Source organism: Scyliorhinus canicula, chromosome 27, assembly GCF_902713615.1.
Source record: "Scyliorhinus canicula chromosome 27, sScyCan1.1, whole genome shotgun sequence".
Classification (NCBI taxonomy): Eukaryota; Metazoa; Chordata; class Chondrichthyes; order Carcharhiniformes; family Scyliorhinidae; genus Scyliorhinus; species Scyliorhinus canicula.
The window spans coordinates 22,707,717-22,733,851 of record NC_052172.1 but is presented as its reverse complement, the minus strand read 5'-3'; the positions used below and the strand labels follow the sequence as shown (position 1 = coordinate 22,733,851).

Below are 26,135 nucleotides of genomic sequence, written 5' to 3'. Positions count from 1 at the left end.
AACAATGATCCGCCCCAATTGCCCAAGGCTGCAGGCCTGGTAACACTGATACAACCCACTGATACACTGGCACTGATACACTGGCACTGATACACTGGCACTGATACACTGGCACTGATACACTGGCCCTGATACACTGGCACTGATACACTGGCACTGATACACTGGCACTGATACACTGGCACTGATACACTGGCCCTGATACACTGGCCCTGATACACTGGCACTGATACACTGGCACTGATACACTGGCACTGATACACTGGCACTGATACACTGGCACTGATACACTGGCCCTGATACACTGGCCCTGATACACTGGCCCTGGCACTGATACACTGGCACTGATACACTGGCACTGATACACTGGCCCTGATACACTGGCCCTGATACACTGGCCCTGGCACTGATACACTGGCACTGATACACTGGCCCTGATACACTGGCACTGATACACTGGCACTGATACACTGGCCCTGGCACTGATACACTGGCACTGATACACTGGCACTGATACACTGGCACTGATACACTGGCCCTGATACACTGGCCCTGATACACTGGCACTGATACACTGGCACTGATACACTGGCACTGATACACTGGCCCTGATACACTGGCCCTGATACACTGGCACTGATACACTGGCACTGATACACTGGCACTGATACACTGGCACTGATACACTGGCACTGATACACTGGCCCTGATACACTGGCACTGATACACTGGCCCTGATACACTGGCACTGATACACTGGCACTGATACACTGGCACTGATACACTGGCACTGATACACTGGCCCTGATACACTGGCCCTGGTACACTGGCACTGATACACTGGCACTGATACACTGGCACTGATACACTGGCCCTGATACACTGGCCCTGGCACAGATACACTGGCCCTGATACACTGGCCCTAGCACTGATACACTGGCCCTGATACACTGGCCCTGATACACTGGCCCTGATACACTGGCCCTGATACACTGGCACTGATACACTGGCACTGATACACTGGCACTGATACACTGGCACTGATAAACTGGCACTGATACACTGGCCCTGATACACTGGCACTGATACACTGGCACTGATACACTGGCACTGATACACTGGCACTGATACACTGGCCCTGATACACTGGCCCTGATACACTGGCACTGATACACTGGCACTGATACACTGGCCCTGATACACTGGCCCTGATACACTGGCCCTGATACACTGGCACTGATACACTGGCCCTGATACACTGGCACTGATACACTGGCCCTGATACACTGGCACTGATACACTGGCACTGATACACTGGCACTGATACACTGGCACTGATACACTGGCCCTGATACACTGGCCCTGATACACTGGCACTGATACACTGGCCCTGGCACTGATACACTGGCACTGATACACTGGCACTGATACACTGGCACTGATACACTGGCACTGATACACTGGCCCTAGCACTGATACACTGGCCCTGATACACTGGCCCTGATACACTGGCCCTGATACACTGGCACTGATACACTGGCCCTGATAAACTGGCCCTGATACACTGGCACTGATACACTGGCACTGATACACTGGCACTGATACACTGGCACTGATACACTGGCCCTGATACACTGGCCCTGATACACTGGCACTGATACACTGGCACTGATACACTGGCACTGATACACTGGCACTGATACACTGGCACTGATACACTGGCACTGATACACTGGCCCTGATACACTGGCCCTGATACACTGGCACTGATACACTGGCACTGATACACTGGCACTGATACACTGGCCCTGATACACTGGCCCTAGCACTGATACACTGGCCCTGATACACTGGCCCTGATACACTGGCACTGATACACTGGCACTGATACACTGGCCCTGATACACTGGCCCTGATACACTGGCCCTGATACACTGGCACTGATACACTGGCCCTGGCACTGATACACTGGCCCTGATACACTGGCACTGATACACTGGCACTGATACACTGGCACTGATACACTGGCCCTAGCACTGATACACTGGCACTGATACACTGGCCCTAGCACTGATACACTGGCACTGATACACTGGCACTGATACACTGGCCCTGATACACTGGCCCTAGCACTGATACACTGGCACTGATACACTGGCCCTAGCACTGATACACTGGCACTGATACACTGGCACTGATACACTGGCACTGATACACTGGCCCTAGCACTGATACACTGGCACTGATACACTGGCCCTAGCACTGATACACTGGCACTGATACACTGGCACTGATACACTGGCCCTGATACACTGGCCCTAGCACTGATACACTGGCACTGATACACTGGCCCTAGCACTGATACACTGGCACTGATACACTGGCACTGATACACTGGCCCTGATACACTGGCACTGATACACTGGCACTGATACACTGGCCCTGGCACTGATACACTGGCACTGATACACTGGCACTGATACACTGGCACTGATACACTGGCCCTGATACACTGGCCCTGATACACTGGCACTGATACACTGGCCCTGATACACTGGCCCTGGCACAGATACACTGGCACTGATACACTGGCCCTGATACACTGGCCCTGATACACTGGCCCTGGCACAGATACACTGGCCCTGATACACTGGCCCTGGCACTGATACACTGGCACTGATACACTGGCACTGATACACTGGCCCTGGCACAGATACACTGGCCCTGATACACTGGCCCTGGCACAGATACACTGGCCCTGATACACTGGCACTGATACACTGGCCCTGGCACAGATACACTGGCCCTGATACACTGGCCCTGGCACAGATACACTGGCCCTGATACACTGGCCCTGATACACTGGCCCTGGCACTGATACACTGGCACTGATACACTGGCACTGATACACTGGCCCTGGCACTGATACACTGGCACTGATACACTGGCACTGATACACTGGCACTGATACACTGGCACTGATACACTGGCACTGATACACTGGCCCTGATACACTGGCACTGATACACTGGCACTGATACACTGGCCCTGATACACTGGCCCTGATACACTGGCCCTGATACACTGGCCCTGATACACTGGCACTGATACACTGGCACTGATACACTGGCACTGATACACTGGCCCTGATACACTGGCACTGATACACTGGCACTGATACACTGGCCCTGATACACTGGCACTGATACACTGGCACTGATACACTGGCACTGATACACTGGCCCTGATACACTGGCACTGATACACTGGCACTGATACACTGGCACTGATACACTGGCCCTGATACACTGGCACTGATACACTGGCCCTGGCACTGATACACTGGCCCTGATACACTGGCACTGATACACTGGCACTGATACACTGGCCCTGATACACTGGCCCTGATACACTGGCCCCGGCACTGTATCCTGGCCCTGGCACTGTACCCTGGCCCTGGCACTGTACCCTGGCCCCGGCACTGATACACTGGCCCCGGCCCTGTACCCTGGCCCCGGCACTGTACCCTGGCCCTGGCACTGATACACTGGCCCCGGCCCTGTACCCTGGCCCTGGCACTGTACCCTGGCCCTGGCACTGATACACTGGCCCCGGCACTGTACCCTGGCCCTGACACTGATACACTGGCACTGGCACTGATACCCTGGCCCTGGCACTGATACACTGGCACTGGCACTGATACACTGGCACTGGCACAGATACACTGGCACTGTACCCTGGCCGTGGCACTGTACCCTGGCCCTGGCACTGACACACTGGCCCCGGCACTGTACCCTGGCCCTGGCACTGTACCCTGGCCCTGGCACTGATACACTGGCACTGGCACTGATACACTGGCACTGGCACTGATACCCTGGCCCTGGCACTGTACCCTGGCCCTGGCACTGTACCCTGGCCCTGGCACTGATACACTGGCCCTGGCACTGATACCCTGGCCCCGGCACTGATACACTGGCACTGGCACTGTACCCTGGCCCTGGCACTGTACCCTGGCCCTGGCACTGTACCCTGGCCCTGGCACTGTACCCTGGCCCTGGCACTGTACCCTGGCCCTGGCACTGTACCCTGGCCCTGGCACTGATACACTGGCCCTGGCACTGTACCCTGGCCCTGGCACTGATACACTGGCCCTGGCACTGTACCCTGGCCCTGGCACTGTACCCTGGCCCTGGCACTGTACCCTGGCCCTGGCACTGATACACTGGCCCTGGCACTGTACCCTGGCCCTGGCACTGATACACTGGCCCTGGCACTGTACCCTGGCCCTGGCACTGTACCCTGGCCCTGGCACTGATACCCTGGCCCTGGCACTGTACCCTGGCCCTGGCACTGATACACTGGCCCTGGCACTGATACACTGGCCCTGGCACTGTACCCTGGCCCTGGCACTGATACACTGGCACTGGCACTGTACCCTGGCCCTGGCACTGTACCCTGGCCCTGGCACTGATACCCTGGCCCTGGCACTGTACCCTGGCCCTGGCACTGATACCCTGGCCCTGGCACTGTACCCTGGCCCTGGCACTGATACACTTGCTCGGAGGCAGGGGCTTTCCCACCTGAGGCATAAGACCCCCTCCGCAAACGGAGGTCCTTCGGCCCCATTTTCCTCTGCTGGCCCATGGATCAAAGCTGTCCAACAGACAAAGAAAGGGCGCATTGCAAGAACACAAGGAGAGATGGTTTGAATATTGTCAGACCAGGGCATGCCCAGGATCCGCCTGATACTGTGATGATACCAGACATTTGTTCTCTCTCCAACTGAATGGCTGCTCCAGGCAGGGACACGGAGATGTGTCATTTTGCAGCTGCAAGTGTTTTGGATGGTGTCAGCACAGTTAGGAAATGCCAAGAAATTCATTCACGTCTGATGAGTCGACATAAAGAGGTATACCAGGATGAGCACTGAATCTTCCGCGACAAACAAGCTGACATTTAAGACTGGTTTGTGCTGATGATGGTGAGATGTGTGAACGCTGGGAACTGCAGATTGTTCCACTGCAGACTCTCAATTTTAGTTCCAGGTTCTTGATCCCAATGCCAGGATTCATTTTGGTTTGGGACACGGGAGGGGATTTTCGAGGAGGCAGAAGATTAAGAGACTACCGCCCCATCAAACACTCCCAGGACAGGTACAGCACGGGGTTAGATACAGAGTAAAGCTCCCTGTCCCCATAAAACACTCCCAGGACAGGTACAGCACGGGGTTAGATACAGAGTAAAGCTCCCTCTACACTGTCCCCATCAAACACTCCCAGGACAGGTACAGCACGGGGTTAGATACAGAGTAAAGCTCCCTCCACACTGTCCCCATCAAACACTCCCAGGACAGGTACAGCACGGGGTTAGATACAGAGTAAAGCTCACTCTACACTGTCCCCATCAAACACTCCCAGGACAGGTACAGCACGGGGTTAGATACAGAGTAAAGCTCCCTCTACACTGTCCCCATCAAACACTCCCAGGGCAGGCACAGCACGGGGTTAGATACAGAATAAAGCTCCCTCTACACTGTCCCCATCAAACACTCCCAGGACAGGTACAGCACGGGGTTAGATACAGAGTAAAGCTCCCTCTACACTGTCCCCATCAAACACTCCCAGGACAGGCACAGCACGGGGTTAGATACAGAGTAAAGCTCCCTCTACACTGTCCCCATCAAACACTCCCAGGACAGGTACAACACAGGGTTAGATACAGAGTAAAGCTCCCTCTACACTGTCCCCATCAAACACTCCCAGGACAGGTACAGCACGGAGTTCGATACAGAGTAAAGCTCCCTCTACACTGTCCCCATCAAACACTCCCAGGACAGGTACAGCACGGGGTTAGATACAGAGTAAAGTTCCCTCTACACTGTCCCCATCAAACACTCCCAGGGCAGGTACAGCACGGGGTTAGATACAGAATAAAGCTCCCTCTACACTGTCCCCATCAAACACTCCCAGGACAGGTACAGCACGGGGTTAGATACAGAGAAAAGCTCCCTCTACACTGTCCCCATCAAACACGCCCTGGACGGGTACAGCACGGGGTTAGATACAGAGAAAAGCTCCCTCTACACTGTCCCCATCAAACACGCCCAGGACAGGTACAGCACGGGGTTAGATACAGAGTAAAGCTCCCTCTACACTGTCCCCATCAAACACTCCCAGGACAGGTACAGCACAGGGTTAGATACAGAGAAAAGCTCCCTCTACACTGTCCCCGTCAAACACGCCCAGGACAGGTACAGCACGGGGTTAGATACAGAGTAAAGCTCCCTCTACACTGTCCCCATCAAACACTCCCAGGACAGGTACAGCACGGGGTTAGATACAGAGTAAAGCTCCCTCTACACTGTCCCCATCAAATACTCCCAGGACAGGCACAGCACGGGGTTAGATACAGAGTAAAGCTCCCTCTACACTGTCCCCATAAAAACACTCCCAGGACAGGTACAGCACGGGGTTAGATACAGAGTAAAGCTCCCTCTACACTGTCCCCATCAAACACTCCCAGGACAGGGACAGCACGGGGTTAGATACAGAGTGAAGCTCCCTCTACACTGTCCCCATCAAACACTCCCAGGACAGGTACAGCACGGGGTTAGATACAGAGTAAAGCTCCCTCTACACTGTCCCCATCAAACTCTCCCAGGACAGGTACAGCACGGGGTTAGATACAGAGTAAAGCTCCCTCTACACTGTCTCCGTCAAACCCTCCCAGGGCAGGTACAGCACGGGGTTAGATACAGAGTAAAGCTCCCACTACACTGTCCCCATCAAACACTCCCAGGACAGGTACAGCACGGGGTTAGATACAGAGTAAACCTCCCTCTACATTTTCCCCATCAAACATTCCCAGGACAGGTACAACACGGGGTTGGATACAGAATAAAGCTCCCTCTACACTGTCCCCATGAAACACTCCCAGGACAGGTACAGCATGGGGTTAGATACAGAGTAAAGCTCCCTCTACACTGTCCCCATCAAACACTCCCAGGACAGGTACAGCACGGGGTTAGATACAGAGTAAAGCTCCCTCTACACTGTCCCCATCAAACACTCCCAGGACAGGTACAGCATGGGGTTAGATACAGAAGGTTTTACATTGCAGTTGGGCAATTTTCTATTGTCGGTCTACACAATTTGAGAATTGTTAGGGGAGCTGGATGAACTCCGAGTAGACAGAGACGACATTTTGAAAGAATAGGAGGGGCCGCAGTGATAACGGTGTGGATTCCGCTCCACTACACAGCTGATTAATGGACCTTTCTATTTTATATCAAAACCAAAATTGAAAATACAAATCTTAATTTGTTTTTGGTTTGGAATGAATCTTGCTGTTTGAATTTGTTCTCCGTCCGTTCTGATAGCTCTCTCCGATGGTTAATGATCAATGACATCTCCGCGGCCTCACCCGCAGTATTTGAGGTTAGACGCAGGCTTGTCAACTACTGGATGCTTCACACTCGAGCCTAGTTCTGCTCACATCCATCACCCACATACAGGACCTTCCAACGAGGGAGTCACTGACCGAGCAGTGGGTGGTAACAGCAACTCGGACTCATTTCTCTTTTCCCTCACCAAAGATGGACTCGGTAGAAGGAGCTGTAAATTCTTTCATACTGGAAGGTGAGGTCGTGTGGAGGGAAGGTAAGGGTTCAGTGGGACTCGTGCTTGTCTCTAAGTCGGGTTGTTGTGGGAACAAGTTCCACTCCGAAGAGACTTGAGCACAAAGATCCAGGCTGACAATTCAGTGCAGTACTAGGGAGGGCTGTACTGCCGGAGGATCCGTCTTTGAGATGCTAAAGCCAGCTCCTCCCTGCTCTCTCAGGTGGACATAAAGCATCCCATGGCCACTATCTCAACGAGGAGCAGTGCACCGTCCCTGGTGGCCTGGCCAATAGTTATCCCTCAAAGGCACTGCAGTCAGTGGGATCTTGCCATGCGCAAATTAACTGCTGCGTCTCCAAGTTTACGCCAGAAGCTACGTTTTGAGAGAAAGTGACTGGCTGCGCAGAGCACTGACTGAAATCCCCTGTGAGAATGCAAGTCTGTTAGTTGTGAGGATAAATTGCTGCTTTGAGAGTTGAATGATTTCTGTTGCTGGGTAAACAGATTGTTTTTACAAGCTGGCATGTAGCTGGGGTGATCTGCATGTTACACAATACAAGTAGGTTGTTTTACATAAAAATAGCAGCAGCCGGAGGCCATTTGGCCCCTCGAGCCCTGCTGTACCGTTTAATAAGATCCTGACTGATCCTCAATCTCCCTTCTACTTTACCAGCTATTTCCCAATCACAGATGGGGGCTGCAGTCAATAAACAACACATTTAAACAGATATATTTAAAGAGAAGTTCTCTGGCAGGTACATGTATATTCTATAGGAAATAGAATAAGCACAAGGCTCCTACAATAATTTTTTTTTAAAGTACCCAATTCATTTTTTCCAATTAAGGGGCAATTTAGCATGGCCAATCCACCTACCCTGCACATCCTTGGGTTGTGGGGGTGAGACCCACGCAGACACGGGGAGAATGTGCAAACTCCACACGGACAGTGACCCAGAGCCAGGATCGAACCTGGGACCTCGGCACCGTGAGGCAGCAGTGGGCTCCGACAATAATACAGAATTCCAGCTATGTAAAGAGGGGAATATTCTATGCAGAGTCTATAGATACATCGAGTAATTTCCTGACAGGTTCTGCTAGTGAGATGGACATATAGATGCTGCAAGTGGACTGTGCATACGTTCTGCCGCTGCAGATAAACCGAACATCCAGTGCAGAGGCTGCAGACCAACGCGAAGACCCGTTATAACGGCGCTCAGCACGTACCAGGAGCATTGGTGTTCTCAAGATTCGTTTCCAATGCCTGGACCGCTCTGGTGTGACCCTCCAATATAGTTCCCAGTGGTTCTCGAGCATCAAGGTGCCTGCTGCATCCAGCAGGGCGATGTGCTGGAGGAGGAGGAAGAACAGTCGGCCTCATCTAACGAGGATGGTGTCCAGGGGGATCTGAGCTGGAAGGACAGGCCGCCCAATGCGTGATCCAGGATCACCGCGCATGGGGCAACCTCATTGCCTCCCGATTTTCCAACTAGGAGACCTGGTCACTGGCAGCTCCGCCTCCTGTCCCATCTCTTCCCCCCTCCACCCCTCCCACCCCCTGAGCCTGTCACCAATTGCCCCTCCCTCACTCCTTCACTGCATCTTCCCTCTCGCCTTCTACTCCTTGCCACCACCCCAGCTCCTATCCCCACTCCAAGGGTCTGACCAGCATCATCACAGGCTGTTGGGCCTGGGTCGGCCGTATCAGTGGGTCTTGTCCACGGGATGGAGGATGATGACCACTCCCCAGACGATTCAAAGGTGTCAATTCATGGGAGCTGGTTTAGCTGAGTTGGCCGAATGACTGGTTTGTGCTGCAAAGCAAGGCCAGGAGCGTGGGTTCAATTCCCGTACCGGCTGAAGTTATTCATGAAAGCCCCCCCCCCCCCCCCCCCCCCCCCCCCGCCTTCTCAACCTTACCCCTCACCTGAGGTGTGGTGACCCTCCGGTTAAAGCACCACCAGTCAGCTCTCCCCCCTCAAAGACGGAAGCAGCCTATGGTCACCTGGGACTGTGGCGACTTGACTTACTTTAAGTTGCATCGCTTTGGGGTCATTGAGGGGCCCCCTTATTTTCAGGACCCCCAACCCTCCATGACACCTTAGAACATAGAACATAGAATATTACAGAGCAGTACAGGCCCTTCAGCCCACGATGTTGCACCGTCCTGTGAAACCCCTCTAAAGTCCCTCTACACTATTCCCTTATCGTCCATATGTCTATCCAATGACCATTTGAATGCGTTTAATGTTGGCGAGTCCACTACTGTTGCAGGCAGGGCATTCCACGCCCTTACTACTCTCTGAGTAAAGAGCCTACCTCTGACATCTGTCCTATATCTATCTCCCCTCAATTTAAAGCTATGTTCCCTCGTGCTGGGCATCACCATCCGAGGAAAAAGGCTCTCAATGTCCAACCTATCTAATCCTCTGATCATCTTGTATGCCTCTATGAGGTCACCTCTTAACCTTCTTCTCTCTAACGAAAACAGCCTCAAGTCCTTCAGACTTTCCTCATATGATCTTCCCTCCATACCAGGCAACATTCTTGTAAATCTACTCTGTACCCTTTCCAATGCTTCCACATCCTTCCTATAATGTGGCGACCAGAACTGCACACAATTCTCCAAATGCGGCCGCACCAGAGCTTTGTACAGCTGCAACATAACCTCATGGCTCCGAAACTCAATTCCTCTACCAATAAAAGCTAACACACCGTACGCCTTCTTAACAACCCTCTCAACCTGGGTGGCAACTTTCAGGGATCAATGGACATGGACACCGAGAACTCTCCGTTCGTCCATACTACCAAGAATCTTACCATTAACCCAGTACTCTGCCTTCCTGTTATTCCTTCCAAAATGAATCACCTCACACTTTTCTGCATTAAACTCCATTTGCCACCTGTCAGCCCAGCTCTGCAGCTTATCTATGTCCCTCTGTAACTTGTAACATCCTTCTGCACTGTCCACAACTCCACCGACTTTAGTGTCATCTGCAAATTTACTCACCCATCCTTCTACACCCTCCTCCAGGTCATTTATAAAAATGACAAACAGCAACGGCCCCAAAACAGATCCTTGTGGCACACCACTAGTAACTGGACACCAGTCAGAGCATTTCCCATCAACCACCACTCTTTGTCTTCTATCAGCTAGCCAATTTCTGATCCAAACTGCTCAACCACCCTGAATCCCATGCCTCTGTATTTTCTGCAATAGCCTACCATGGGGAATCTTATCAAACGCTTTACTGAAATCCATATACACCACATCAACTGCTTTACCCTCATCCACCTGTTTGGTCACCTTCTCGAAGAACTCAATGAGGTTTGTGAGGCACAACCTTCCCTTCACAAAACCATGTTGACTATCTCTAATCAAATTATTCCTTTCCAGATGATTATACATCCTATCTCTTATAAACCTTTCCAAGACTTTTCCCACAACAGAAGTAAGACTCACTGGTCTATAGTTACCGGGGTTATCTCTACACCCCTTCTTGTACAAGGGGACAACATTTGCTATCCTCCAGTCCTCTGCCACTATTACTGTAGACAAAGATGACTTAAAGATCAAAGCCAAAGGCTCAGCAATCTCCACCCTAGCTTCCCAGAGAATCCTAGGATAAATCCCATCCAGCCCAGGGGACTTATCTATTTTCACACTTTCCAGAATCGCTAACACCTCCTCCTTATGAACCTCAAGCCCTTCTAGTCTAGTAGCCTGTATCTCAGTATTCTCCTCGACGACTTTGTCTTTTTCCTGTGTGAATACTGATGAAAATACTCATTTAGCACCTCTCCTATCTCCTCGGACTCTACGCACAACTTCCCACTACTGTCCTTGAGTGGCCCTACTCTTACCTTTGTCATTCTTTTATTCCTGACATACCTATAGAAAGCTTTAGGGTTATCCTTGATCCTACCTGCCAAAGACTTCTCATGTCCTCGCTTGGCTCTTCTTAGCTCTCTCTTTAGAGCCTTCATAGTTAACTTGTAACTCTCAAGCGACCCAACTGAACCATCACGTCTCATCTTCGCATAAGCCTCCTTCTTCCTCTTGACAAGTGTTTCAACTGCTTTAGTAACCCATGGTTCCCTCACTCGACCACTTCCTACTTCATGCAGCCCCTTCATACCCCCAATCTCTCCCACCTCACACTTTCATGGCCAAGACCCATCTCTGCCTCCTCCTCTTTGCAGTGCCCATGGAACCCGGACGCTGCCAACTGGTGCTATGGCAGTGCCACCCCGGTATGACCACCGCGACTGGTTTACCATTCCCGCTGGTCTCACCCTGTGCCGATGGGGATTAGATTCCCGGGAGCCGGGAAACTCCGGCTTCCAACGGGCTGAGTATATTTAAATGAGTTTGAAGACATGTTGAAATATGCAAGTCTGGTTCGCGGCCATCGGGGGGTGACGTCCATTGGGAGTATCACTCTCCATTCGGCACTCAGCCCGAACCCCGGTTAGCGGCTCCCTGCTTTTCTCCGGGAATCGTGGGAGATGCCAGCTGGAGCGGGCCGGGAGAATGGGAAACGGTTTGCCGCAAATCCCGTTTCGGGGCTCTCCCATAATTCTCCCAACATAGCGGGATAGCGCGGGGCGCACCGTGGCTGGAGAATGGCCCTCCCCCGCCCCCCCCAGCGTTTCACCCAGAAGGCACATTTAATCATCCAGCAACTCCCCTGGGTGAGCGCAACCACAAAACCTTCCCCGCCGGGAGCTGGGGCATTTCCTCATGTCCGTGTTGGTTAGCCTTCCCAAAACCAGTAAAAATAACTGACCAGTAAAATAACTGACCAGTAAAATAACTGACCAGTAAAATTAACTGACCAGTAAAATAACTGACCAGTAAAAATAACTGACCAGTAAAAGTAACTGACCAGTAAAAATAACTGACCAGTCAACGAATTGGTTGTTGGGCCTTGCAGTTTGTAAATTGGCTCTCAAATTTCCTGCAGAGTGACAGTGGGTCAATTCAAAAATACTTAATGAAAGGGAAATAGTTTGAGAAGCCCAGAGGATGTGAAAGATGCTGTATAAAAGCACCAATCACTTACGGCCTTCGATACGAGGTGTCTTAAAGGAATATTCATCCGCTAGAGAAAGCGGACACTATGGGCAGCAGCAAGAAGAGGCGGATAGTTTAATTGAATAAGTCTCCATTGCCTTATTCCTGATTTAGGTGTTTATTTAAAAAGGCGGCACTTTTGTTAGATTAATTTTTACTCTGATTGATGAGTCTGGGGCAGTAGAGTGCCATCCTGAATTATCCAATCAGAGAGCAGAGGGACAATCCATAAATCACGGCTATTTCATTACTTGAATTTCCCACGAGCAAATTGGATTTGGGATTTGAGTATTGACGTTGATCATTCTCAGTGTAATCACACAGGGCAAACTATGAATCAATGCCATGAACTTTCAGACTGCAAAGTAGCTGATTAGTTGTTACTCAGATACCCATCGACCAAGTGCGATGCCCAACCCACGATAATGGATGGTACGAGATGGGCATGGCAAAGATCTTGGCTCCATGGTGGCTTTCGGCGGCTAAATCCATTCACATCAGCATAGAGCGTTTGAATCACAATTATAATGCGGGCTAAGCTGGTACTGGCACTGATTTACTCTGTCCCAAACCTCAAGTTTAAAAACATTTGACCAACACTTGACGCTTCTGACAGTCACCCAGGGCGGGATTCTCTGACCCTGGGGCTGGGTTGGAGAAGCGCTGGGCCGGGCGCGATTCAGGCAATGCCACCCTGACGTCAGTCCGCCAGTGACCGGAGAATCAGCGCCACTGGTGCCGGCGCGGTCGACGCCGGTCGGGGGCCGCTCTATGCGCCCCCCCCCCGGCGATTCTCCGCGCAAGATGGGCCGAGTGGCGGCCGAGTGGTGGCCGGGTCCTGCCCGAGCCATTCACATGTGGTCCTACCCGGCGGGACTTCGGCGTCCATCCTGCGGTGGGAGGCCTGGTTTGAGGGGGGGGGGGGAGGAGGGAGGATCCGACCTCGGTGGGGGGGCCTCCACCGTGGCCTGGCCCATGATCGGGGCCTATCGATCGGCGGGCCGGCTTCTCCTGGTGGGGTCTCTTTTACTCTGCACCCACCCCTGTGGCTCTCCGCCATGTTGCATTGGGGCCGGAGCAGAGAAGGAAGCTACCGCGCATGCACGAGTTCGCGCCGGCCGCAGCACGCCTGCGCAAATTCGGGCCGGCCGTTGCGCACTTCGGCAGATCGGCGCGGAGCCCATTTGACGCTGGTACCCGCTGCTGGAGTTGCGTGAGTTACTTCAGTGCCGTGCTGGCCCCCTGTAGGGCTCAGGATCGCTGCTCCTGGGAGCCTATTAACACCGTCATAAAACGCGACGGCGTTTACAATGGAGTCAACACTTAGCCTCAGGATCAGCCCACCCCCAGTGTCGTGGCCGCAGATCAGCCATGATCTCATTGACCGGCGGTACAGGCTCGAGGGGCTGAATGGCCTACTCCTGTTCTCCTGTTCCTATGTAATTCTGGTGGGAATTAACGTTATATCATTGTAGGTATTCCTTTACCTCACCCTTTATTACCCAAATAAAGAACTCTTTTCACTTTGTCTGGAGTGCTTCAGGGAAATACCCAGAAAATCTCTCGCCATCCTGTATGGATCCGCATCCATACCCTGTCCGGAAATCTGTGGGCGGGAGTACGCTGCCAGTGGGAAAAGCCAATACTGAATCCCAAGGGTCAGAGCATTCTGGCCTCTGAGTCCCCAGCGATTCAAAGATGTCAAACATGAGGCTTTGCAAACATTTTGAAAGCAAATTTCCTGAATGTATTGACCGATGGGTTTTAGTGATGGACACCCCTCTTCATGTTAACTTATCCACGCTGAGAATTCCTAAACCCTTTTGACAGCAAATGTATTTACTTCCCTTAGCACGGATGTTAAGCCGCGTATTCGCTGAGGGCTATAACAGTATTTCTGTCTTCACGTATAATTTGAAAATAAACTGGCAGATAAATTTAAGATTTTTATTTCCAGTCCAGTTTCACACAAAAAATATTTTTACTTCGCTTTATCTAAAACTTTAAACAAATCATCATGTGAACTGGATGTAACTGCACAGACCTGGGGCACCGCATTTTAAAAAGGATCTATTGAAAATGAAAATCGCTTATTGTCACGAGTAGGTTTCAATGAAGTTACTGTGAAAAGCCCCTAGTCGCCACATTCAGGCGCCTGTCCGGGGAGGCTGGTACGGGAATCGAACCGTGCTGCTGGCCTGCTTGGTCCGCTTTAAAAGCCAGCGATTTAGCTCAGTGAGCTAAACTAGCCCACGTGAGTTGATTTTGAAACAAGTCTTTGCGGACAGTGCTTGTTTAGAACACAGAACAGTACAGCATAGTACAGGCCCTTCAACCCACGATGTTGTGCCGACCATTTATCCTAATCTAAGATCAACCTAACCTACACCCCTTCAATTTACTGCTGTCCATCTGTCTGTCTAAGAGTCACTTAAATCTCCCGAATGACTTTGACTCCACCATCTCTGCTGGCAGTGCATTACACAGACCCACCACTCTCTGTTTAAAGAACCTGCCTCTGACATCTCCCCAATACCTTCCTCCAATCACCTTAAAATTATGTCCCCTCGTGACAGCCATTTCCACCCTGGGTAAAAGTCTCTGGCTATCCACTTTATCCATCCCTCTCATCGCCTTGTACGCCTCTATCAAGTCACCTCTCTGCCTTCTTCGCTCCAATGAGAAAAGCCCTAGCTCCCTCAACCTTTCTTCATAAGACATGCCCTCCAGTCCAGGCAGCATCCTGGTAAATCTCCTCTGTACCCTCTTCAAAGCATCCACATCCTTCCTATAGTGAGACTGGACACAATATTCCAAGTGTGGTCTAACCAGAGTTTTATAAAGCTGCAGCAAAACCTCACGGCTCTTAAATTCAATCCCCCTATTAATGAAAGCCAACACACCATATGCCTTCTTAACAACCCTATCAACCAGTGGCAACTTTGAGGAAGAATGTAGAAAGGAGCATTTCTCCTCAAGCCCATTCCTTGAGATCATTGCTGACTTCTGTCCCAACTCCATTTACTTTCCTTCATTTGGTTATTCCTCAGCATCATTGGCAAGCAGGGGAGCTGTCAATCACAGATTCTAAATGAGCATGGAGTTAGCGTCAGCCTTTTTAATGGGAGTGTTCCACGCGCCCAACACCCTTTGGGTCAAGTAGCTTTTGCAGTTTCACTCCTGAGCAGTCAGACTCTGATTTTAAGGGTCTATGCCCTCGATCTGGATTCCACCCCTCCCACCTCTTCCCAACCAACTCTGGGAATATCTGTCCAGTCAATATCCCAAAGCCTCAATCGGATCACCTCTTAACCCTCTATATCCCTGGGCGTTCAAGTCTAGGTTACGTGATAGGTGGGAATCTCCCCCGTGTTTCTCGGCAGCGGGAGACGGTGCGCCTTGGGAGTTCTGGTAACATTCCGGTGATTCTTCACTTCACCCCTGACCTGACCAATGTGCCCATTGCATAATGGAATGCCTGGAATTGTACAGAGTTATTCCGGATAACGGGACAATTTAATTACTCATCTGTCCTCCCAAATCTTAAAAATCTACAGCGTCATACTGCTGTTAAATCCTAAATGAAGGGGAGGTGGTGCCATATGGATATTGTCACTGGAGCAGTAATCCAGAGAGCCAGGAAAATGCTCTGGGGACCCAGGTTCAAATCCCGATTCGGCAGATGGTGAAATTTGAATGACCATGGAACCATTGTCAATTGTTGTAAAAACCCACCCAGTTACCAAATGTCCTTTAGGGAAGGAAATCTGCCGTCCTTACTCGGTCTGGCCTACATGTGACTCCAGACCCATAGCAAAGTGGTTGACTGTTAAATGCCCCCTCTGAAATTATCGAGCAAACCAGATTAACGGCAATTACGGAAGGCCAACAAATGCTGGCCTTGCCAGTGATGGCCCCATTCCCTGGGGCGGCACAGTAGCACAGTGGTTAGCACTGTTGCTTCACAGCGCCAGGGACCTGGGTTTGATTCCCACTTTTTTGTAAATTTAGAGGACCCAACACATTTTTCCAATTAGGGGGCAATTTAGCATGTTCAATCCACCGACCTTGCATATTTTTGGGTTGTGGGAGCGAAACCCACGCAAACACGGGGAGAATGTGCACACTCCACACGGACAGTGACCCAGAGCCGGGATCGAACCTGGGACCTCGGTGCCGTGAGGCTCCAATGCTACCACTGGGCCACCGTGATGCCCTGGGTTTGATTGCCACTTGGGTCACTGACTGTGCAGAGCCTGCACGTTCTCCCCGTGTCTGCGTGGGTTTCCTTCGGGTGCTCCGGTTTCCTCCCACAAGTCCCAAAAAATGTGCTGTTAGGTGAATCGGACATTCTGAATTCTCCCTCTGTGTACCCGAACAGGCGCCGGTATATGGCGACTAGGGGCTTTACACAGTAACTTCACTGCAGTGTTAATGTAAGCCTACTTGTGACACTAATAAAGATTATTATTATTTTTAAAAATAAAGGAAAAAAATATATCCCAGATTACCGATCCTAACATACTGCATCGATTCAGCATAACTGTTGCCATGGGAAATCAATTAAGATCCTACAATAATTCTTGGTGCATCATTCCAGCCTGTGTTTCCTCGGTGTGTGGTACAGAATTCAGTGTGAGGACTATACCAGAGGACATTCTGTGGGAAAGGGTATAATGCCTGTGACTGCAGGACAAATGGGGTTGCTTCTACATTCGGCAAACCTTAGCCCTTGTGTGAACCTGGACAATTAGTCTGGGGCAGCTTCTAATGAGGCACATCAGCAGCAGAACTTAGAAGAATATGGATTTCCCCATCTATCACGCTTTCGAGTTCCGAGACGCAGTCAAATTCCTGCAGGGGTCAGGGAAACAGGGAACAAATGAAGCAGTAAAACTGATGAAAGGGCCAATTGATTTTCCAGACGTAGATTCGAGAAATGGGAACCATGGGAAGCCTGGTATGAACCTGCGGCGAATCACCTCGCCAGGAAAAAGAATGTTAGCAATAACAGAACGGCAGCAAGATGGTTACTCCTGGCAGTAATTACACTGTGGATTAACGGTCTGTTATTTTCATTAACTCCAGTCGGATGGCACAGTGTGCGAACAATCTGTGCAGTGTGCAAAGTCGGACGGAACATCACGTGAATATCTCGCTTGAGAGGGGAATAGAGAACTCTAACCTACCCACCCTCAACCAATCCAGTTGAAGAATTAAACAGATGGTCGCAGATTTTCAACAAGCTTGTCTAAAACAACCATTCTTCACGGGTTAGTTGAAACAGTGAGGACTGGCAGACTGTGAGGGACATCACCCAAACCTGCACCAGCTTTCATCGTCCCACAGGGCAACACTCCCTCAGTACTGACCCTCTGACAGTACAGCACTCCCTCAGTACTGACCCTCTGACAGTGCGGCACTCCCCCAGTACTGACCCTCTGACAGTGCGGCACTCCCTCAGTACTGACCCTCTGACAGTGCAGCACTCCCTCAGTACTGACCCTCTGACAGTGCGGCACTCCCTCAGTACTGACCCTCTGACAGTGCAGCACTCCCTCAGTACTGACCCTCTGACAGTGCGGCACTCCCTCAGTACTGACCCTCTGACAGTGCGGCACTCCCTCAGTACTGACCCTCTGACAGTGCGGCACTCCCTCAGTACTGACCCTCTGACAGTGCGGCACTCCCTCAGTACTGACCCTCTGACAGTGCAGCACTCCCTCAGTACTGACCCTCTGACAGTGCGGCACTCCCTCAGTACTGACCCTCTGACAGTGCGGCAATCCCTCAGTACTAACCCTCTGACAGTGCAGCACTCCCTCAGTACTGACCCTCTGACAGTGAGGCACTCCCTCAGTACTGACCCTCTGACAGTGCGGCACTCCCTCAGTACAGACCCTCTGACAGTGTGGCACTCCTTCTGTACTGACCGCCTGACAGTGTAGCACTGCCTCAGTACTGACCCTCTGGCAGTGCAACACTTCCTCAGTACTGACCCTCTGTCAGTGCGGCACTCCCTCAGTACTGACCCTCTGACAGTGCGGCACTCCCTCAGTACTGACCCTCTGACAGTGCTGCACTCCCTCAGTACTGACCCTCTGAAAGTGCAGCACTCCCTCAGTACTGACCCTCTGACAGTGCAGCACTGCCTCAGTACTGAACCTCTGACAGTGCGGCGCTCCCTCAGTACTGACCCTCTGACAGTGCGGCACTCCCTCAGTACTGACACTCTGACAGTGCAGTACTCCATCAGTACTGACCCTCTGACCGTGCGACACACCCTCAGTATTGACCCTCTGACAGTGCGGCACTCCCTCAGTACTGACCCTCTGACAGTGCGGCACTCCCTCAGTACTGACCATCTGACAGTGCAGCACTCCCTCAGTACTGACCCTCTGACAGTGCGGCACTCACTCAGTACTGACCCTCTGACAGTGCAGCACTCCCTCAGTACTGACCCTCTGACAGTGCGACACACCCTCAGTACTGACCCTCTGACAGAGCGGCACTCCCTCAGTACTGACCCTCTGACAGTGCAGCTCTCACTCCGTACTGACCCTCTGACAGTGCAGCACTCCCTCAGTACTGACCCTCGGACAGAGCGGCACTCCCTCAGTGCTGACCCTCTGACAGTGCGGCACTCCATCAGTGCTGACTTTGACAGTGCTGCACTCCCTCAATGCAGACCCTCTGACAGTGCAGCACTCCCTCAGTACTGACCCTCTGACAGTGCAGCACTCCCTCAGTACTGACCCTCTGACAGTGTAGCACTCCCTCAGTACTGACCCTTTGACAGTGCAGCACTCCCTCAATATGACCCTCTGACACTGCAGCACTCTCTCAGTACTGATCCTCTGACAATGCAGCCTTCCCTCAGTACTGACCCTCTGACAGAGCAGCACTCCCTCAGTATTGACCCTCTGACAATGCAGCACTCCCTCAGTACTGACCCTTTGACAGTGCAGCACTCCCTCAGTACTGATCCTCTGACAGTGTAGCACTCCCTCAGTACTGACCCTCTGACAGTGCAGCACTCCCTCAGTACTGACCCTCTGACAGTGCAGCGCTCCCTCAGTACTGACCCTCTGACAGTGCGGCACTCCCTCAGTACTGACCCTCTGACAGTGCAGCGCTCCCTCAGTACTGACCCTCTGACAGTGCAGCACTCCCTCAGTACTGACCCTTTGTTATAGAAATAGATTTGTTTTTGGATTTAAATGTTTCAGGTGGGATAGAGGGGGATGTAAAAGGGGTGGCGGAGTTGTGCCTGTGGTTAGGGAGTATATCACAGCTGTACTGCGGGATGACTCCTCAGAGGGCAGTGAGGCTATATGGGTAGAGATCAGGAATAAGAAGGGTGCAGTCACAATGTTGGGGGTTTACTACAGGCCTCCCAACAGCCAGCGGGAGATAGAGGAGCAGATAGGTAGACAGTATTTGGAAACGAGTAAAAACAACAGGGTTGTTGTGATGGGAGACTTCAACTTCCCCAATATTATCATAGATTATTATAGAATTTACAGTGCAGAAGGAGGCCATTCGGCCCAGCGAGTCTGCACAGGCTCTTGCAAAGCGCACCCTACCCAAGGTCAATACCTCCACCCTATCCCCATAACCCAGTAACCCCACCCAACACTAAGGGCAATTTTTGGACACTGAGGGCAATTTATCATGGCCAATCCACCTAACCTGCACATCTTTAGGCTGTGGGAGGAAACCGGAACACCCGGAGGAAACCCACGCACACACGGGGACTGGGACTCACTTAGTGCTAGGGGCCTGGACGGGGCAGAGTTTGTAAGGAGCATCCAGGAGGGCTTCTTAAAACAATATGTAGACAGTCCAACTAGGGAAGGGGCTGTACTGGACCTTGTATTGGGGAATGAGCCCAGCCAGGTGGCAGAAGTTTCAGTCGGGGAGCATTTTGGGAACAGTGATCACAATTCACTAAGTTTTAAAGTGCTGGTGGTCAAGGATAAGAGTGGTCCTAGGGTGAATGTGCTAAATTGGTGGAAGGCTAATTATAACAATATTAGGCAGGAACTGAAGAACCTAGATTGAGGGCGGATGTTCGAGGGTAAATCAACATCTGACATGTGGGAGGCTTTCAAATGTCAGTTGAAAGGAACTCAGGACCGGCATGTTCCTGTGTGGAAGAAGGATAAATACGGCATATTTCAGGAACCTTGGATAACGAGAGATATTGTAGGCCTCGTCAAAAAGAAAAAGGAGGCATTTGTCAGGGCTAGAAGGCTGGGAACAGACGAAGCCTGTGTGGAATATAAGGAAAGTAGGAAGGAACTTAAGCAAGGAGTCAGGAGGGCGAGAAGAGGTCAAGAAAAGTCATTGGCAAATAGGGTTAAGGAAAATCCCAAGGCTTTTTACACGTACATAAAAAGCAAGAGGGTAGCCAGGGAAAGGGTTGGCCCACTGAAGGACAGGGGAGGGAATCTATGTGTGGAGCCAGAGGAAATGGGCAAGGTACTAAATGAATACTTTGCATCAGTATTCACCAAAGAGAAGGAATTGGTGGATGTTGAGTCTGGAGAAGGGTATGTAGATAGCCTGGGTCACATTGAGATCCAAAAAGACAAGGCGTTGGCCGTCTTGAAAAATATTAAGGCAGATAAGTCCCCAGGGCCGGATGGGATCTATCCCAGAATAATGAAGGAGGCTGGAGAGGAAATTGCTGAGTCCTTGACAGAAGTCTTTTGATCCTCACTGTCTTCAGGTGATGTCCCGGAGGACTGGAGTATAGCCAATGTTGTTCCTTTGTTTAAGAATGGTAGCAAGGATAATCTAGGGAACTACAGGCCGGTGAGCCTTACGTCAGTGGTAGGGAAATTACTGGAGAGAATTATTTGAGACAGGATCTACTCCCATTTAGAAGCAAATGGACATATTAGTGGGAGGCAGCATGGTTTTGTGAAGGGGAGGTCCTGTCTCACTAACTTGATAGAGTTTTTCGAAGAGGTCACAAAGATGATTGATGCAGGTAGGACAGTGGATGTTGTCTATATGGACTTCAGTAAGGCCTTTGACAAGTTCCCTCATTGTAGACTGGTACAAAAGGTGAAGTCACACGGGATCAGGGTTGAGCTGGCAAGGTGGATACAGAGCTGGCTCGGTCATAGAAGGCAGAGAGTAGCAATGGAAGGGTTCTTTTCTAATTGGAGGGCTGTGGTTAGTGGTGTTCCGCAGGGATCAGTGCTGGGACCTTTGCTGTTCGTAGTATATATAAATGATTTGGAGGAAAATGTAACTGGTCTGATTAATAAGTTAGCAGATGACACAAAGGTAGATGGAATTGCGGATAGCGATGAGGACTGTCAGAGGATACAGCAGGATTTAGGTCATTTGGAGACTTGGGCGGAGAGATGGCAGATGGAGTTCAATCCGGACAAATGTGAGGTGATGCATTTTGGAAGGTCTAATGCAGGTAGGAATATAAAGTGAATGGTAGAACCCTCAAGAGTATTGAAAGTCAGAGAGATCTAGGTGTACAGGTCCACAGGTCACTGAAAGGGGCAACACAGGTGGAGAAGGTGGTCAAGAAGGCATACGGCATGCTTGCCTTCATTGGCCGGGGCATTGAGTATAAGAATTGGCAAGTCATGTTGCAGCTGTATAGAACCTTAGTTAGGCCACACTTGGAGTATAGTGTTCAATTCTGGTCGCCACACTACCAGAAGGATGTGGAGGCTCTAGAGAGGGTGCAGAAGAGATTTACCAGGATGTTGCCTGGTATGGAGGGCATTAGCTATGAGGAGCAGTTGAATAAACTCGGTTTGTTCTCACTGGAACGATGGAGGTTGAGGGGCGACCTGATAGAGGTCTGCAAAATTATGAGGGGCATAGACAGAGTGGATGGTCAGAGGCTTTTCCCCAGGGTAGAGGGGTCAATTACTCGGGGGCATAGGTTTAAGGTGCAAAGGGCAAGGTTTAGAGGAGATGTACAAGGCAGGTTTTGTACACAGAGGGTAGTGGGTGCCTGGAACTCGCTGCCGGAGGAGGTGGTGGAAGCAGGGACGATAGTGACATTTAAGGGGAATCTTGACAAATACGTGAATAGGATGGGAATAGAAGGATACGGATCCAGGAAGTGTAGAAGATTTTAGTTTAGACGGGCAGCATGGTCAGCACAGGCTTGGAGGGCCGAAGGGCCTGTTCCTGTGCTGTACTTTTCTTTGTTCTTTGTTGTTCTGCCTGTGGACTGTGCCAACATTCCTCCCTGTACCAGCTCTAACAATGACAGATTATCCTGTTGTTGCTCTTATTCCGCTTGCACTTAGGGTTCTGACTGAGTCCCTGGAGTTAATTTTGAACCATGAACCCATTGGCGAGCATTACCTGTAAACGAGAGTGTCATCAGTGGAGCTGTTATATTGAATTTGGTACATGCGGATCCCGGGGATGGGGCGTTGGGAAGGCCAATGGATGAGTGCTGACGTGGTGCTCAGTTCCGTTGCCACAACCTTCTTATCCTGTAAACTCTTGGTGTCACTGTTGTTGGAGGGGAATCCGGATTTGGTGGACGTGGTGATGTCCGAGGAACCGGGGGCAGTTTCCTTCACGTGGTTGGTTAAGTTGACCAGATGAGGGAGCGGGATGATGCCAATGGTGGTGTTTGTCGCCGATTCTCCAGCAGCGTTGGAAGCGATGCAAGTGAATATGCCACTGTCCTTGAGTGTGGTGATCAGAATGTCCAGGGTCCCGTTGTCGTAGAGTGTTGTCCTGGACGTGTTGGACACTAGCTTCCCCTCCGGTGAGCTCCAGAGAATGGAGGGGTCAGGATCCCCGACTGCTTTGCACTTCAAGGTCACACCTTGACCTTCCATGACAAATGCCTTGGTTGAATGAAGCCGGGTTATGAGGGGAGCTTCACAAATAAACTCCTCCTCGGAGATCGACCAGAAATATTTCCCCATCAAATGATGCGGTGATGCACAGGTTTCCAGATCATCTTTCCTCATCAGGCGCCTGAGCCACAGAAGCTCACAGTTACAGTGTAGAGGGTTCCCACCAAAGCTAAGCACCAGCGAGAAGTATTGAGCGCCTTTGGCATTCACCAGGAGTTGTGTCCTTAAGAAAAGCGGATCAGGGGGGAGCTTGTGCAATCTGTTGGACGTCATGTCCAACCTGGCCAACTTGTGAAGAACAGAGAATGTCCCTTCTTCAATGTGGTCAATTAGATTATGGTCCAAGGTTAGAGTGTTCAAGTTTACCATTTTGGAAATAGCCTCCCAAGGAAATTGCTCCAGGTTATTGTAGGACATGTCCAGATCTTCCAGGCATGTGATGAAGTCATTGAAGGATCCTTCGGAAATGTAGTTGAGTTGATTGTTGTTCAGGATTAAATGACGAAGGTTCACCAGACCCTTCAGGTGGTCATTTATGAGTTTATTCAGCCTGTTGCTGTCCAGGTGAAGGGCGCGAAGTCCACGTAGGTCGCCAAAGGTGAGAGGCATGATTTGGCTGATTGTATTCCTCGACAAGGTGAGGTGGACGAGGCTCGTCATGTTGGCAAAGTCGTTCCTCCTGAGCGTGGTGATGAAGTTGTCGGTCAGGCGCAGCTCCACAGTCCTCCTGTCAATGAACGGCGGCACGAAGAGAAGGCCAGTTTTGGCACAGAGGATGGCGAGGGAAGGGGACAGGTTTTGGCAGATGCAGCGCTTTGGGCAAAGCTGAGCCCTCACAGCCATGCTGAGCAGGAGCAGAGAGAAGAGGAACCTCTCCATCGTCAATCAGACCAGCAGATCTGCGGGAGGAAAAACAAGAGCTTTACAAATCTTTGAAGGAATTGAATTGTTTCCACAGAGAATTGAAAGACTGTCCAATACCAGGTTACATTGTAAGACTGTCCAATACCAGGTTACATTGTAAGACTGTCCAATACCAGGTTACATTGCTGATTGCTGACCTAGAGGACTCATCAGGTTTGATAGTATTAATCACACTTGTATTGGTTGAGGCTGCGTCAAATACTCTGATCCCAAATATGTATCACATCCACATTAAACAAAGCTCCCTCTAAAAACTTTCATCAATTCTATGTGCATTTTCTGTCTGGAACAAGCAAAATAGAAGGTTAAATTGTTCTCATGACATTTCTGCTTCATAAGAATAAGAAACACAGACTTCCTCACCAACTCAATGGTCCCAGTTACACCTGCTTCCCTGAGTACTAAACCCATGGGAATTACAGATAGGTACTTTCTGGTGATGGCAGATGATCGGAGAGTTAGATGCCAACATTCCCTATGTGGGTTGACACGTGAAAACATCGCAGAAGCCTCAGGGCAAATGAGGGAAATGAAGATAAAGCAAATGTACATCTCACCCCGACAGGAAGGTGAAGAAGTTTATTTTAACAAGCTGCAAAGAACGAGTGAATCACAGGCATCGGCCTTGCAAGATGCTGTGATTTCTCACACCTTACTAATCCTGTCAAAGGGAAGCGTTAACCTTGCTGAAGAGGCATGTGGGATAAGAGCAGGAACAGACTTTGCAGCTCAGTAATGCCGCTTTGTTTCCTCACCTGCAGATTAAAGTTACGTTTTCTCAAACTTATGCTGCAGTTAATATGGGAAATTTATCAAACTTATATTGGCGAATCTGTTGACCTTCACAATGAACTTCAGATGATTGGCTTCCCAATGTCATCCCTCCTCACTGAAGCGGCAGGGTAAAATCCCCTCACTCTCCCGTTCTTCCTGCCCTATGATTCCCACCCTTCTGCACCCAGCCTGATCCCACCACGTCCCCTCCCGACCCTTCCACTGCCTCTGATTTTTCAGGTACCGGATGAGTGAGAACTTCCTCCATCTAAACATCGGGATGATCGCAGTCATTGGCCAAAATTTTCCAGCCCCTCCTGCTGGATCTCCCAGCCCCCCCAAAGTCAAAGGGCATTTGAGTTGCTCGCTTATCACTGCCCCCGCTTCCCCCCCCTCCCCCCCCCCCCCCCCCCCCCACCCAATGCGCGCCCCACCATTTTCTCTCACCTTGTTTGCTGCTGACAAAAATGGAGAAAATGGTTTTGGGTCCCTTTGGCCCTCGTACACGCTCCTCCAATGGAACCTGTTGGATGAAGGTGAAGCCTTCCGGTGTCGGAAAGTAGGGAGTCTCCATCTGTCCAAAGTTCTGCATTTTTTTCCTGTAAATTTTTATCAAATAAACCCCCCCCCCAAACTTGTAAAAAAATAAAAAAATTAAATGAATAGAATAAATGAAAAAAATAAAAATAAAATGAATAAAATACATGAATAAAAACCACTGCCCAATTATCGGTGCACATGCACAACCTGCGAACATGTTTTAAAATTTTGGCCGCATTGTGCATGCGCGCACGATCATCGTGCGCGCATGCACAACGCGGCCAAAATTTAAAAACATGTTCGTAGAATGCACATGTGCGCCGATCATCGCGCGCACATGCG

General features: G+C 50.7%; 1 protein-coding gene across 3 annotated transcripts in view; it reads right to left on the bottom strand.

Annotated features, from left to right (window-relative positions):
• Positions 1-26,135, bottom strand: part of LOC119957911 (leucine-rich repeat and fibronectin type III domain-containing protein 1-like protein) — a 259,286-nt gene that overhangs the window by 6,582 nt on the left and 226,569 nt on the right. For 2 of the 3 annotated variants that reach the window (XM_038786099.1, XM_038786101.1), the window contains exon 2: positions 23,047-24,454. In XM_038786099.1, the coding sequence (XP_038642027.1) occupies positions 23,047-24,434 (1,388 nt within the window). In that variant the 5' untranslated portion in view covers positions 24,435-24,454. Of the gene's footprint in view, positions 1-23,046; positions 24,455-25,700; positions 25,745-26,135 lie in introns of those variants that run through there. The other variant, XM_038786100.1, reaches the window with a different exon arrangement.